Raw genomic sequence first — 16,937 nt, forward strand, 5'->3', positions numbered from 1 at the left:
ACGGAATTACAATCATAATGGTTCATATTGGTAACACGCCTACAAAGTCGTTTTTTAAACTTCCTAAGTAAAGGTTTCCATTAAACTCCAGGACTGAAGTGACAAATGCCATCACTTCTCCAGTAGGATCATCTAACCTTTTGATAATCTTTCCATCACTCCCCACATTTAATGCCATTGCACTTTTGTCAACCGCATCAACTAGATTATACAGCTTTGGAAATGTTGCTAAAAGGTGTTTTATTGCTTTGGAAGAATGCACAAATTTCATCCTGCTTGAGGTAATCTGTATCAAGTAAACTCTTTTAATTAGCATCAAATGATAATCATTTCTGTGCGCTGTTACATTAAAGATGCAAACTTTCTAATACCTGAAGTATAGCTATCCAAAATGACCCATCAGGAGCTAGATTAATATTGTCCGGTGCACCAGGAAGATTATCGATAAAAATATCGACTTTTCCTTTCTTTTCTTCCTTAAGCCAATACTTTAGGCACCTAAATCTGATACATAAGCAAATCCATGATGTTTTTGACTTTTAGATCTTACACACACATCATTTTTAGGTTTATTTGCAAATTTCACTTACTTCCATGTTTCACAAACAACCAAAAACTCTTGGTCTGAAGAGATGGCCACCCCATTAGCGAACCCAAGCCCATCAAGCACCAATGATGTTTCCGTTGTAATCGGGTCATATTTCAAAAGCTGCCCATGTGGTTTAGCCTCAAGGGTATCCAGGTATACCTCATGCAACCCAAACTTAGTGCTTGCAACACTAAAGTATAGGCTCCCGTTGCCTGCTTCAGCAACATCGTCTGCAAACTTTATTTTTTCACCATTCAAATGAGTTGCCAAAGCTGTCACTTTACCATCTTCACTAACCTTAATCAAACCCTGCATGATCACAAGAGCTTATTTTACTCTTAACTTTTTACAAGCCCAAAGAGTTTAAAAGATTAGCAAGATTACCTCTTCGGTGTCACACACGACCAGATCACCTGCTCTTGTGACGGCCAAACCAAGTAAAGTATGTCGGTTATGTATCTTCGTCCAGTTTTCCCATGTCCCGTTCGTGTGCAATCTTTTGATCCACCCATCTCTGGTAGCAGTATACAGAATTCCTTTTTGATCAACAGACAAACCTTCTGGTTTATTCAGTATCCCTTCTCCTAGCTTAGTTACTCCCTGTAAAGATTAAAGAACAAACTGTAAAAAAAAACATGCGATAACATGAAGAACGTACACAGTAAGTTTTGATCCAGAAGTTGATCACCTGTAAGTGGTTGTTAGGGGTGAAAAGGTGTGAGGAGGGTTCCGGAGGAAACTCAAGTGCGTCTGGAGATATTGGGGAGAACAAGAATACTTGAAGTACAACTGCAAGCGCAGAAACAAGAAAAAAGCTTACTGTAATAACACCACATCCCATAACTGAACTTTGGTGGTTATTATTGAAAAGTGATAAGAGCAAGCTTTCTGTTGATTCATTCTATCTTATAGAGATTGAAGAATCATCTTTCATGACTAGGTCATACACCTGGCAAAACAAACACAATCCCCCATTTTTTGGTTTATTATGGGTAATTATCATTTATCATAACCAAATTGGATAGGATATGTTTAATGGGTCAAAATGGACTGTTATTCAGCTAACTTAGAACCAAATTAATATTTTTAAAATCACTTGTTTTGACCCAAACTGTATCTAGCAATTTTTCCATTATTTTGGATTATTCTTGAAAACTTCCAAAATATCTGCATGCATGTCAGCTCAATATATAGCAACATCAAGATTGCGGGTCAAGGCTGGGTAGTGGACCTTTTGCTTTTGTCAGTTGGTGTATGATCTACTATTATTAGAAAATAACATGAAGTTTGAAAGATAGTAAAATTGTGAGAGTTTTAATTTGTCATTTAAAAAGCTGGAGCCGTGCACGACACCGTCCTACATCATATAACATCACGTCAATCTTATCGGTGGCTGAATAAAGAAAGATTATGTTGATGTTGACACAGTAATCAATTCCGTTGAATAAAACTATGTAAAGGGCTTATAGAAAATACACTCAGAAGACTTCCTTGTTCAGTGATATTGACTAGTACTCTCTTTTAACTAAATTTATTTTTCTGCACTAGTGCTGCAATTTATAAGTTAAATCGATTAGGTGAGTCGAGTGAAATTGTTGTCTTAACAACAAAGGTCATTGTACGCAGGTTATGACATAGGACTTACAGAACGTGTAAGATGAGTTTCGTACCTCACATTTTTTTAGAGAGTGGTATATTCATGTTAAAACTAAATTGATAGCGATCAGTGGTGTTGGTTAATTAATTTCAGTCTTGATCCATGGTTTATGTTGAACGAAGTATTATAAACAAAGGGCTAACTGATGACTTGCCAATATCACTACTTGTATCGATTAGTGACACACATGTTTATATATTGTTGGGGCAGTGAAATGTTGTTACACATTATCCACCGTCTGTATTTGAATCTCGTGTAAGCGGAAGATTGTTGATCTTTATGTCCATGACTGAACATACAATGACACATATTTTGCTAAACATACATGAACTCACATCATCTTTGCTAGTTTGCCACAAACTTGCTTTGTGGCGTGGATGGTTGTAGATAAACACCATCTTAGTTCCTTGCTAATCTTTTTCATTCACCAAGATCCTTACACTTTCAGATATACATCTTTCGTTTATCAAGTAAAACACACGTGGGCCGTTAACGGTGATTTTAGATCATCTTAGAATGTTGTCATGATTCCATTCCATGGTTAAAAACATTGTACAAACCCCCAACAAGACTTTTAAATTATGGTTTTAATAAGAAACATGATTAAAACAAGGATGGTAATTCATATCATCTTCTTAAAGTCATCTTTTTGCAAACATAATAAAAACTTAGGCCTTCAGGCTGAAGTCTTTATAGGCAACTTGCCAATAAAGTTATTTTTCAAACTTCCAAAGTAAAGATTTCCATCAAGCTCCAGGACTGAAGTGACAAATGCCATCACTTCTCCATTAGGATCATCTAACCTCTTGATAATCTTCCCATCACTCCCCACGTTTATCGCCATTGCCCTTTTGTCAACTGTTCTAACTTGATCAAACACCTTTGGGAATGTTGCCAAAATGTGTTTAATTGCTTTAGAAGAATGCACAAATTTTACCCTGCTTGAGATCACCTGCATTATGTAAACTCTTTTAATCAGCTTTCATGTTGTCACAATAACGATACCATGTATCTAATTACCTGAAGTATAGCTATCCAAAATGACCCATCAGGAGCTAGATTAATATTGTCCGGTGATCCGGGAAGATTGTCGATAAAAACTTCAACTTTTCCTTTCATTTCCTCCTTTAACCAGTACTTTAGGCACCTAAATCTGATACAGAAGCAACCCAAATGTTTTTCAAGCTATAAATATTTTGTAAGTTAATTTATTTTAAACTTTTTTCACTTAAATGTTTCACATACTACCAAAAACTCTTGGTCTGAAGAGACAGCTACACCATTAGCAAACCCAAGGCCATCAAGCACCACTGATGTTTCCATTGTAACCGGATCATATTTCAGAAGCTGACCATGTGGTTCCAACATATCAAGATGCCAATTATGCAACCCAAATTTAGTGCTGGCTACACTTAAGTATAAGCTCCCATCACCTGCTTCAACAATATCATCTGCAAACTTTATACTTTCACCGTTCATATGAGTTGCTAAAGCTGTCACTACACCATCTTCACTAACCTTAATCAAACCCTAAAACCATCACATAAAGTTTCATCTAATCAAACTTTTTTAGATCAAAGAACTAAAAGAATTTAAAGATTAGCAACTCACAGGATTACCTCTTCGGAGTCGCACACGACTAAATCGCCAGCTTTTGTGACCGTCAATCCAAGTAAAGTATCTTTATCATGAATCTTCTTCCAATTTTCACATGTCCCATTCGTATGCAATCTTTTAATCCATCCATCTCTTGTGGCGGTATACAATATCCCGTTTTGGTTTGTTCAGTATTCCTTCCCCTAGCTTAATTACATCCTGTAAAGATTAATTCTTTAAAACTACATCTTACCCTCCTCAGACCCTACCATAGCATTGCTATTGGTGGGATATACTGAGTACGATGTACACTAATAACATGAAAAAAAAAACACACAGTAATTAATTTTTAATAATATTTGATCAGGAAGTTGACCTGTAAGTGGTTATTAGGGGTGAAAAGGTGTGACGAGTTTTCTGGTGGTAACTCAAGTGTGTCTGGAGATATAGGAGAGTAGAAGAACACTTGAAGTATAACTGCAAGTGCAGAAACAAGTAAAAAGGTTACTGTAATAACACTATACTCCATAACTGAAGTTTGGTGGTTATTTCTGTAAGGTGATAAGATAAAAAGCCTCTTGGTGATTAACGAACGGTCCTTAGCTTGCGGGAGAATATTAGATTAGTTATATAATTAAAAGAAAATGGTTTAAAATAGTGATGATCAATTGATCATTCACTTTCAAAGAAGATTGAAAGATCACCTTTCATGAATGGACCACTGTTGAAAACTTACAAGATATCCCATGCATGCGTGTCAGTGTTATAGCAACAAGTGGTTTTTGTCAAGATTACGGGTTAAGGTTGTGGCCAGAACTTTGAATTTGTGGACCCAAATTCATTACAAAATGTTTGAACGAAAATAAATTCAAATGTAAGATGTAAGAAGTTCAGCTCAGTGTCATGAGTGTAGTGTACACATGCTCTTGCCTAAATTGATCAGTATTTCATGTTTATATTAAGTAACATTTGTAAATCACTTTCTTTGTCTGTTTAATATTTTATATATAAAGTAACATTTGTAAATCACTTTCTTTGCCTCTTTAAGTTAACATCATGAGGCATATTATGTAGACAATTAATTATATGTTGTGACTATTGTTTTCAAACAGTCAGTTGATTGATTAAACATTTATACGTGTTTGTGTCGTTGTTTAGAGGAACAAAAATGTTTATAGTAAACTTTAGGGTATATTAGGCGCCTAGGCGGATTGTTCTTATTTAATGTAAAATTTTCAGTTTTCGTACTTAACTATAAGAAATTATGGCTATAGTCCCTACTTTGTCACTCCATATGCTCATTTATCATCCTTGACATGACGTTAAAAATTTATATTAAGTTTGTGTAAAATGATCATTTTGTCTTACGCTTAAATAAGTAAATAAAATACACCCACTCTTCATTCTCTCTGAGTCTTTGTCCTTCCCAAGCTAGTTTTCTTGACGGAAAGAAGTCCGCAACACGAGCAATTTTTACACAAGTTGACACCTGCAGGGTTCATCACCACCATTGCAAAATGAAAGGGGCGGTGGATCCAATTTGTTTAAATTAACAAGGGACATGTCAAAATATGTTTAAACTTATTTAAAAAAATCCTAATATTTATTAACACGTGAGATGTGTGTGTAATAGGGATGGCAATGGGTCCGGTCTGGGAGGGGTCTAGGTATTCCCAGACCCGGACCCGAATATAAAACCCCGTCCCAGACCCGTCGGGTATTTATCGGGTAAATACCCATCGGGTATCGGGTTTACCCGCGGGTTTCGGGTATACCCGTTAGTTTATTAGAAATACTCGTTGAGTATGTCTGACTCAAATCCCATCAGGTTTCTATCGGGTTTTGAAAATACAACACAAATAAATTTATTTTTCTAGTTTCATGATACACTTAATTCAACAAAAAGATAAAATTATACCAAAAAATATATAAAAAATATCTACGTAGTTTATAGAGGATGAGTGAGTGACGGGATGTAATCACACACACACACGCACACACACACACACACACATATATATATATATATATATATATATATATATATATATATAATTTTAATATTCATGTAGGATACACAAAGGACAATTGAACACAAATACCATTTTTTTATTGTTACTATGTGTGTGTGTGTATATAATTATGTCGGGTATATAATCGGGTAAACGGGTCCATGTTATCGGGTAATCGGGTATATTAGAAATCCCAGACCCGTCCCAGACCCGCGAAAAATTTAAAAAATAATCCCAAACCCGTCCCATACCCTAATGGGACGGGTAAGACCCGTCCCAATTATGTTGGGTATTCCCATCGGGTTCGGGTTTCACTGCCATCCCTAGTGTGTAAGGTAGTGGTCTTGAAAATTAAGTGCCGTGAAAACCATTGCGAACCACTCAAAAGCACTTTTTTAATATACAAAATCGACTTTATGTTATGTGTCACATCCATGCACATGAACACATAGTGGGTTTCTAGTAGTTTTGGTTATATGTATTTTCTTTTGATTAAATTAGTGGTAGGTTATTTGTTTAGTTAGTTGGTAGTTGTTAAGTAGTGGGTAGTTACTATGTAAGGTTATTTATAGATTGTTAGCATTTGTTTTGGGTATGAATGAAATTATGAAAATTATCTGATTATCTTTCTAGTATTCTAATCTGGTTTTCCTCTAATCTTCTTTGACCAATCGAGTACCGGTTGGAACCATATCACTTTATTATAGATCTTTTTCTTTTTCTTTTTCTTTTTCTACATTATTATTTTCCTTTTAGTTCCATATTTGGTACACATATGTACACAATATCCTTTTTAATTACATATGTGTGGCATACCTGTTTATCCGGTCCGATTACTCAATAATATATATATATATATATATATATATACTTGATTGTAAACCCGGGTAACCTGACATGTTTTTTTTTATAAAACAAAAATGTATTTACACTTATTGGTATATCTTATTATATTCTAATATTCCTAGATACAATAAAAATATAAAACATTAATACTTATATACTATTTTACTAGTCATTACCATACGTCTAATTGCGATTTTGCATCCCAATTCCCAAATCCAAATGTTCAAATCGAACACCAAGCATACCGTATACGTCACTACGTACTGAATTCTAATTTAAAAAATAATAATAATAATAAACTACCTGGTATATTAAAAAGTCTGATGCCTGTGAGTATGTCCAATGCTAGATAGGTGATCACCTGACAGATATACTTGACATGTTCTGGGCCAGACATGGAACAAACTTTTATAGTTAGGTATGGGATTTGGAATTTCTAATTCACCCAAAACATTTCATCCCTATTGTTGATCGTCGTTATGCTATAGGCTATTTTTTTTCTCTTGGGCTCAACCACATAAGTTGGAGCAAGAAATAGCATGTTGTTGCTCGTTAGGACCAAGTTTGTATCGTGCTATTGCCTATGTTGTTGCATAACTTCTTTGGATTATGTACATTATATAGAAGCTGCGTACATATACCTCTAACTTATCTACCTACTCTTTGACCAAAGAATTGTCATCTTCTTGTTTTGACATTCTTTGGCCGAAGCTTTGTTGATGGGCTTATTAATGTGTTCGTAGTTAGCCAAGTGGTTAGTTAGTTAATATATATAGATGGTTTTAGAAGCTTTCTATCTTTGAATACTTGATTACATATAGAGGATGCCTTGCATTGTGTCATTGAGATAATTCAAAATATCTTACCACATAATATAACTTTATAACATTATTAAAATTAGTAATTGAATCTTTGTTTAATGAGAAACACATGATCAATAATATCATGCACTAATGTATTCACGCAGTCATGAATTGTTCTCACGTAAGATTTGTGTGTTGAGTCAAGTACGATTTGTGTGCTTGAACCCCCCCCCCCCCAACATACTGTCTATATAAAGCATGTTGAATCATGTAGGATTTGTGCTTCAACCACCAACATAAATAATACGTACGTGTTGAGTCATGAAAACCAAAAATATTAATCCATGGAACATGAAATATAATTAAATAAGTAGAAACTTTTGTTCCAACAAATGATTCAATCTATTTAACAATTCAATCATTCAATGTTACTTATAATGTCATGTATCTAAAAAAGAGTAAGTAAACAACAATGTCATGCTTTCATGGGTTACCACCAAAAATAGCCTTTTCCATTTTTGTCTTTAGTCTACCGACTACATATTCTTACGAACTTGTCATCATGATCCATATTATTCACCAAGGAAAAAATAATTTGTTTATTTGTGATTTTGCGTTTTATTTGAAGTACGACTTTGATATTACTATAATGAAAAAACTTATACGCCTTCTATTAAAGTTACTCGAATCTTTTTTTTTTCTTTTATGTCACTCAATTTTTATTTGGTGTTCTATTCTTATGATTTGATTTTATAACATAAGTGGTCTAATTGAAACATATATGTAATATGACCATAGATACTGTTTAGTAATCTTTCAAATTTAACTTCAAGTAAAAGGTAATATTGAAAAAAAATTCCATAATTTCCAATTTAAGTTAATTTGGAAACAAAATTATCACTTAATAATAACCAAAATTCATATATTTTCTATTTAGTTCATTTAATTTATTTAAAATAATAATGTTTATAAAGAGAATTCGTAATATTGAAATATCGAATGAAAAGAGTGGTAAGAGGTCCCTTAGTGGAGATGTAAGTTTGATTCTCACTTTGGTCAATTCAAAGGACATCTGGGTGAATGAAGGAATCGTGGCTTTAATCTTGGGTTCGAACTCGACAAAGGGTGAGAGTTTACGGATTCCATCCGGTTCCCGCGTATCAGAGGATACGTGAGATTCTTTGTCATTAAAAAATATAATGAAAAGAGAATTCATAATATACAAAACTTTGAAAAAAAATGCAATTAACGAAAAGGATCATGATTTATTAGTATTAGGCTATTAGCCCATGAACCCAGTTAGGTATCTTTTTGAACGGCTAACTAAGTAACACCATCTAACTTTATATTTTTAATGTACTAAATATCAAATATTGCTAGAAAAAAATTATATGTAAAATGAAATTAAAATCAAGGATATGTAAGAAACCGTAAAAACCGATTCGAAACCGAAAAAATTGAAAAGTTCAAATCGATAAAACCAAACCGAAACAAAAACCGACGGTTTGGTTTTATGTTTTTGTAAAAACCGAAATAACGTTTCGGTTTTGGTTTTTCATGTTAAAAACCGAAAAATCTGAACCGAACCGAACCGAACCGAACCGAATTCATAATTTTTTTATATATTGTATTAAGTAATTTATAAGAAATTAATAAATATGTAACTAAAATATTTTTGTCAAATATATAATAGTCTATAATTTTACAATTAACAAAATTATTTATATCTAAATTAATTTATTTTTGCTAAAAAAATTTCGGCTTAAAATCTTCAGGCTCAAATGACGAAAAACCAAAAAAACCGAAACCAAACGGTTTAAAAACTCCAAAAACTGAAGTTTTGGTATGTATCTAGTCGAAAACTGCACCGAACCACATTACGTACACTCTTAGTTAAAAAATTGAAATGAAAAATCGATCAAGTCCCTAGTAGAACTTGTGATCTCATATCCAAACTAGATGGCGTTACATATAAAAAGTGATTTAAATAAAAAAACCACGCGCACACGTAAAGGACATATTTGTAATTAAGACAACCTATTAAAAAAATAATTTCATCTTTCCCTTTTCCTATATGATTAAAATAACATGCTAAGAAAGTATTGATGCTTGACATAATACGCGTTCTAAACGCTTATAAATCATTTCTTCGGGTTAAAATATTCTTGAAACTTTATCAACTTAATAAGAATATTAATATACCATGAGTCTTCTATCCATCCATAAACTATTTGGTAGACACGTTACTTTACTTGTTCCTTAAGAAATTTTTCTACAACTATGAAACTCATATCCAAAACAACACAAATATGTCAATAAAACTGATTCTAAACATGTGAACGAATTAAATACCTTATTCAATTGTCACATCATTTCAAAGATGTCTTGAGATTTGATGAAGATTTAAAACGGATTGTGTCGATAATATGAGGAAAACCTAATTATTGTTGGATATTTTAGTATATTTGGATTGACTTGTTTATCAATTTAATCATAATATACATTCAAAAAGTCAGGATATGCTGGACGTAAGCTTGTTTTAGTGCATTATGGTGTTAAGGGTGAAACCCATAACAAACGGGGGTTCAAAGGGAGAACACCCATGATAGCAAGGTCCAAGGGGTGACAACCTCCGACAGGGTTTGAGGGGAAGCACCCCTGGCCGGGGTTAAGCTATTATAAGTCAAAATAATGTTTAATTTTAATGAACTTGAAATTCAAAATGGTAACTACTAAAGGCATACCAAACTTTAATCTGGATATTTCGTTCATTTGGTCGAACGCTCTCCTTTTAGTTCATAGAATTTACTCTCAAAACACATACAAAGTTCTTGATCTCTTCTGAGTTTTATCCAATTGATATATATAAAGAACCACCAAATACTTTCGGTCCGAAAATGCAAACTAACTCTAAAACAGTTCAGTTAATTCATTCGGAAATTCCTCAACAATCATGTATATTAAGAGATGGAGGTTTATGCACGTCAAATGAAACCAAAACACGTGAATGAAAGTAATTAAAGGTGCCGTTACTAATAATCTTTTATAACTTACTATACAATATCCTTGTATTTTACATAAAATACAAATGACATAATCATTAGTTTCCCAAATATAGCATCATATAATACCAACTTACATATTATTTTAACCAGACCAACTTATACATTTGTGTATAAACTACAAAATTAATCATTAAATTCCCTAAACTCGTTCGTATCAGATACGGAAGAATCACCTATAACAAAATATGATTAATAAATCATTTGCCGGTAACCTTTTGTCACAAATTACATGAAAATGACAGCCCACTAACCCACCCACCCCCTAAATATGTGAACTACTACTTCATTCAATTCACATTCACACTCCTTACAAAAACCAAACACACAAGCCATCTTTCCAACCATCACAACCCTTTTTATCATCTTTCTTTCTTTCTTCATCTTCTTTACCCATTAATAATAATAATCTTGAAACCTGTCACATGGGTTTTGTTGATTTTGCCCCAAATTGAAAGAAAGATCATAAAAGTTTGATTGTTTATGTTCTTGATGGATCGTATCCGTGGATCTTTACATGTTCTTTTCACCCTTGTGTTTCTTGTTTTCTGCTTTCACACCCGGACCCATGATCGGACCTCAACCCGGGTCGGGTTTCTTACCACGGATAAACTGTCCATCACAACCCCACCTGATTGCACTGGGCTGAATCAGCATGAGGGTTTTGCAAGTGAATGTGAGTTCTTGATGGCTTACCCTCAATGTAATTCAGATGGGTTTTTTAATTACTTGAGTTTCTTTTACTGTTCTTGTCAAACCCATAATTCTGTTGGGTATATTGTGCTTGTTGTGTGGTTAGCTGCTCTGTTTTATCTGTTGGGTAACACTGCTGCTGATTATTTCTGTTGTTCTCTTGAAAAGTTGTCTAATTTGTTGAGGTTATCACCTACTTTAGCTGGGGTGACTTTGCTTCCATTAGGGAATGGTGCTCCTGATGTGTTTGCTAGCATAGCCGCTTTTGCGGGTACGGATAATGGTGATGTTGGTCTCAGTAGTATTCTCGGTGGGGCGATTTTCGTGACGGGTGTCGTTGTTGGGACGATTTCGGTTTGTGTGTCGGATCAGGTTGTGAGTGTTGATAAGAAGTGTTTTGTTAGAGATGTTTGTGTGCTTCTGTTTGCTGTTGTGTCTCTTGCTGTCATCTTGCTTATTGGGGATGTTAGTATAGGTGGTGCGATCGCGTTTGTTTCGATTTATGTTGTTTACGCTACGTTAGTCGCTGCTAACGAGTTCTTTAGACGAAGAGTTGGTGTTTTGAAAGGGGAGAATTGTGTACCGTTGTTGGCTGTTACGCAAGTCGATGATGATGATGATGAAAATGTTGAAAGTAAGGATCTTGAATCGGATCGTGTCGGTTGCGGAATCGGATGACGTGCCGCATTTGATTGAGTCCAAGGTTCCACATTGGATGTGGAGTTCGAATGTTGCAATCTATTCGGAAGTTGTTGGACAAGGTTCGGAAGATGTCACAAACCATATTTGGGGATGGAATGATGACGGGTTGATTCGGGAAAATAAAGATAAAGATTCGTCCTTTTCGTGTTCCAAGTTGGTTTCATGGTTAGAGTTACCGCTAACACTTCCAAGACGGTTAACGATTCCCATAATAGAAGAAGAAAGATGGTCAAAAGGTTATGCGGTTGGCAGCGTTACATTTGCACCTTTGCTTTTAGCGTTTCTTTGGAACACCGAACACAACGAGAGTCAAAGTCAACTAGTCATAGGTCTTATCTACTTAGCTGCTGTGGTTCTTGGGTGCGTGCTAGGCGGGGTTGCATTCATATGCACCCGATCGGACCAGCCGCCTCAAAAGTGGTTGCTTCCATGGGTTCTTGGTGGTTTCTTTATGAGTATAGTTTGGTTCTACATGATAGCTAACGAGTTAGTAGCATTATTAGTGGCGTTTGGGTTAATATTTGGGATCAACCCATCATACTTGGGTTGACGGTTTTAGCATGGGGTAACTCAATGGGTGACTTAATGTCAAATGTGGCATTAGCGGTCCATGGAGGTGAAGGTGCGCAGATAGCCGTGTCTGGATGCTACGCGGGTCCTATGTTCAACACGCTTGTTGGCTTGGGGATCATGGTCACAGAGGCCCGGATCTTATACAATGTCGGGTGATGTTGGGCTTTTTGTTAACATAGGGTTTCTAATACTCGGCTTGCTTTGGGCACTGGTAATGTTGCCTAGAAACGGTATGCAGTTAACCAAGTCGTTTGGGATGGGTCTTATGGTGATTTACATTATGTTTCTAGGAACACGATTAGGGATGTCTATAGGTTCTGGATCACTTGACAATGGTACATGATCAGGTTGTAACTCGTAACTTATTAACGGTTTGGTGAAGGAGTAGATATAGGGTATAGGCTTGTATACATAATATATGCTCACATAGTATGTTTGTAGTTACTTTAATTTGTATAGTTATTGGATGGTTTTATCTAATCATAGATTGCTGTTGTTTTACTTCTATTATTGTCTTAACTAGCGAGTAGCGGGTATATAATTTTATTTGGTTCAATAGGAGGTGTTTTCGGTTTGGTTTTGTGGCAGGTTTTTTTTTATATCTTCATATTGGTTGTTTTTTTCCCTCTGTGAACAATTTGGTTTGCTGGTTGCTTTGAAAATCAGCTGATAACAAATGCATAATTTCGTTAAATTATTAATTTGTGTAATTATTGTATTTGGTAACATCACAAGATGACACCTGAATGGTATTCAAAGGGTTAAATATAAAAATCTTTTGATAACTTATCATAAGAACTTAACAAAAAACGATTTAGACCCAAATGCATTATTTTAAGTCAATTTTTTTCGGCCCAAAAGGCAAAACATAAAACACCAAACTGAACTCAAAACAGAAAACCAAGCAGTTTTTAAAAGATTAAAAACCAAAATTTCAATTCATGGTTCGAATTTAGCTCAAAACCGACCCAAACACGCCCTTACGTTTAGTGATAAGGTTAAGTATCATTTAATATGTGAAAATTAAATTCATTTTTATACATACACAAATCTAAAATCAGACGTAACATTTAATAGCCTTTATTCACAGATTGTGTCCTTGTCATTGTTAATTTGGAGATGGACGCATCACGCATAGAGTTCTTTGGGAGCTGCATACAAAATGAAACAAAAAGAATAAAAACAAAAGAGTAGTTAATAATTAATTGAGTGTAGAGGCTGCAATCAATAATCAAATGAGATTTATTATGAGGATTAAAAAAACATATTCATCGAGTTTTGATTAATGAGAATATAATATTATTATCGAGTTTGATATTGTCCAAAGTTGAAGGATAAGAGACTTTACGCTGGATTGCAGATTGGCAGTTATTGTATTTAGCTCTTTAAATTCTTGTAATTATCATCATTTGTTATCTTAATAATATTCCGTCGTTACAAAAAGAGAAAAAAAATCATTTCTCTCTTTTTTTTTTCTTTTAACAAAAGCCAAATTTCATTAAATGGTATCACACATTTCAATAAAAGCAAGCATTGTTCTATGCTAGTGCCACTTGCCACACTTTTTTTGAATGACATTTGTCACACTTATGCATTGCTTAGGCTAATGGGTATGGATGTCATTTTACTTCTAATTTTACAGTACCACATCAGCGACACATCACACCACACTTCACTTCATTCTCTTTTAAAATATTAAGAAAATGGTCACCTATTCATCACTTCTCTTCATTTTCAAATAAAATAATAATATTTATAACCAAGCGCCCATCCAAAAAAGTGTATCATTACCATAAAACTAAAACTGGTCGATAAATTTTGGATACACTTTATTTCATATAACTGTCGTCATATTATTATAAATATCACTTAAATTATTTTTAATATTTTCTAGTTAACAAAAGAAATAGGCTATATAGAAATATATTTAGGCTAAAAGGAAATTGAGTTATTTATTTGGTCATGAAGTGCAAAAGAAAATATAAACATGCTGAATATAGATGATCCTTGGTTCAATTGTCAAATGCTAGTTGGGTTCGAATCACGCATGTGAAAAAAATTTATTGGAATATCCTGAGGTCCCGGTTTGATTCCAACCAAATGTATACCACTAATAGAAAAAAACACTATTTTAGGATTATTCCTCGGATAAGGTGGATTGTATGCGGAAGGGAAGCCTTTCAAAATTCCTCAACAATCAACACTGAAGTCAACAATGAAGTCGTTGAAAAAAATATAAACATGCTGAATTAAATAACTTTGAGATAAAATAATATCTTGAGCTCAACGTAAAGAAAAAGGAATTAATGGGCCTTCAATTCCTCGTGGCTATTTATTTATGTGAGATGAAAATAAAAGTAAACTGAATTGTTTGGTTGGCGAAAGAAAGATAAATCAAATGGAACGAGGAACGGTGGAACATAAAGAGAAGTCGGCAGTTCAACTTGAGAGAAACCCATTAACTGGAAATAGCCCACGAGCCCACTTCGATTTGGTTCATGTGATTTGTTAAAGTTATAAATTTTAGTGGATAATTTATTTTATGCTTTTATGATACAATACTTCCATTTGACTATCAATTTTAGTCTAGCTCGTTAACACCATCCACCAACCAATAGTTAATTTAGTTTTAAGAGGCTTTTTTGTATTTTTCACATACTTTGAACAGCCTCCATAAATAACTTTATCTTGCCCTCACATGCAAACGAACATAAACAACACTAAGGAACATACAGGATTGCATATTAATTCGAAAATATAAACATACGTTCACATAAAAAAATTAATTATAATAACAAAGGATTACATAATAATTCAAAAATATATTGTAACGCCCCGAACCCGAACACCTAACTAATTGGACTTACATATAAACATAGCTTAATAATCAGAGTTTATTTAAAACTATAGCGGAATAAATTAACGATTAAATATAAGTTTCTTTTAAAGCAAATACTTTAGATGCCTAATGCCAACACTATGTGGATAGCTCTACTTGCACTCCAAGCTCATTCACTTTCTTTAATCAACAATATGTGTGCATACTAAAAAGTCAGCTAAGTTTAGTGAGTTATAATTTAATAAGCAGTTGGTCATTATTACATATTCATACATTTTACATACGTATCTAACGAAACATTTACCATATGCAACCTGCTCTTACATACAAACACAACTTACTAAATATTCACAGCCAACATTCTAAGCACATTCACATCCGTACAATCCTATTCTCACAAAGAGTGCGTACATAGTCCATGGTCGATATCTATACCTATACTCATGGTTACGGACACGTGTTGTAATATTCGTTACTTTTCAAACCCGAAAATACGATCCGTTTAAAACTTTTGGCTTTGTTTTAATTTATATATATAATTTTTATAATGTTATTAATTAATCTCAAGTTTCATTTCATGTATTGTATGTGACATTCGTCAATTTTGAACTTACTCGTAATTCACCTTTCAATCATGTGATCATTTCTATGCAGTTATATTTTTCATCACCATTTTAGTATTGCATGCTCATGCTAAACATTCATAATAAAGATCATATATTTATGTACATATCTCATGCAATTTACTTAAATTATTCTTGAACCGCTACTACTACTACTATTATTATTATTATTATTATTATCATCATCATCTTTTCATATGTTATTTAACTAATAAAAACTAATGAATGTTTTAATTCAATAAAATTGATTAAAAGAGTTAAACCTTTTGAAAACCCCATTAAATTATTTTAAATCTATGTTTTAATTATATTAAACATGATTTAAATTCTTAAATTCTATAAAACATAACTACTCTAAAAATTCAATATAAAAGGAGGACTAATCCTCTATAATTTTCATATTTCAATACACTATTTTCTTAAGATTGAAAGCATTTACAATTAAATTTTGTGATTTTTATAGTTTTTGTTTTGATTTTATGTTGAATGTTCATAATTTGTTCTTCATGACCATAATACTTTATCATAAAAAAATTTTATTTTGGTTTTAAAAATCACTAGGATCATGGATATTGGTGTATATAAAAATATACATCTTTTTAGCATCAAATAATCTCTGAAAACTACAACTTCTATCGTATAATATAGTTCATCATCATCATCATCATCATCATCATCATTATACTCAGTATATCCCACCAATAGCAATGCTATGGTAGGGTCTGAGGAGGGTAAGATGTAGACAGCCTTACCTCTATCCCATAGGGATTGAGAGGCTGCTTCCGGTGAGACCCCCGGCTCGATAGTAGTTTTGCATCAAGCCTTGGACATAAGGCACATAGCACTCAATCATCGGGACACCGGCTGATCGGTGCATGTGCCCTTGTCTTTCGGCTATCAACGCCACCACATGATGCCTGATTAACCTTCCGCCACTTTTAA

At 33.7% G+C, this 16,937-nt stretch overlaps 1 protein-coding gene and 2 pseudogenes across 2 annotated transcripts; 1 reads left to right on the forward strand and 2 right to left on the reverse strand.

Moving 5' to 3' along the window:
• Window position 1: 1 nt before the first annotated feature.
• Window positions 2–1,529, reverse strand: LOC143630235 (protein STRICTOSIDINE SYNTHASE-LIKE 5-like). The gene is made up of 5 exons (XM_077099302.1): window positions 1,278–1,529; window positions 974–1,189; window positions 591–898; window positions 372–504; window positions 2–286 (listed from the first exon to the last, which is right to left on the reverse strand). Exons 1-5 carry the CDS (start codon window positions 1,428–1,430, stop codon window positions 23–25), a joined length of 1,074 nt encoding a protein of 357 aa, XP_076955417.1. The 5' UTR covers window positions 1,431–1,529; the 3' UTR covers window positions 2–22.
• A 935-nt stretch (window positions 1,530–2,464) lies between these two features.
• Window positions 2,465–4,731, reverse strand: LOC143630182 (protein STRICTOSIDINE SYNTHASE-LIKE 4-like; annotated as a pseudogene). Its single transcript, XR_013153113.1, has 5 exons — window positions 4,219–4,731; window positions 3,866–4,061; window positions 3,475–3,776; window positions 3,267–3,399; window positions 2,465–3,198 (listed from the first exon to the last, which is right to left on the reverse strand). The product of XR_013153113.1 is annotated as a protein STRICTOSIDINE SYNTHASE-LIKE 4-like (transcript).
• Window positions 4,732–10,884: 6,153 nt separating this feature from the next.
• LOC143630237 (cation/calcium exchanger 4 pseudogene) lies at window positions 10,885–13,130 on the forward strand (annotated as a pseudogene).
• Window positions 13,131–16,937: the final 3,807 nt, after the last annotated feature.

This window comes from Bidens hawaiensis, unplaced genomic scaffold (assembly GCF_021521415.1).
Source record: "Bidens hawaiensis isolate Kalapana, Puna unplaced genomic scaffold, B.hawaiensis_p1.1 tig00005588_1, whole genome shotgun sequence".
Taxonomy (NCBI): Eukaryota; Viridiplantae; Streptophyta; class Magnoliopsida; order Asterales; family Asteraceae; genus Bidens; species Bidens hawaiensis.

Bases quoted from the DNA above. Each gene is read 5' to 3' on its own strand.
- LOC143630235 (XM_077099302.1), bottom strand. From the start codon at position 1,430: ATGGGATGTGGTGTTATTACAGTAAGCTTTTTTCTTGTTTCTGCGCTT. The intron at 505-590 runs GTAAGTGAAATT...CTTATGTATCAG, and splicing joins GTTGTTTGTGAAACATGGAA to ATTTAGGTGCCTAAAGTATT. The intron at 287-371 runs GTATTAGAAAGT...TACTTGATACAG, and splicing joins TTTGGATAGCTATACTTCAG to ATTACCTCAAGCAGGATGAA.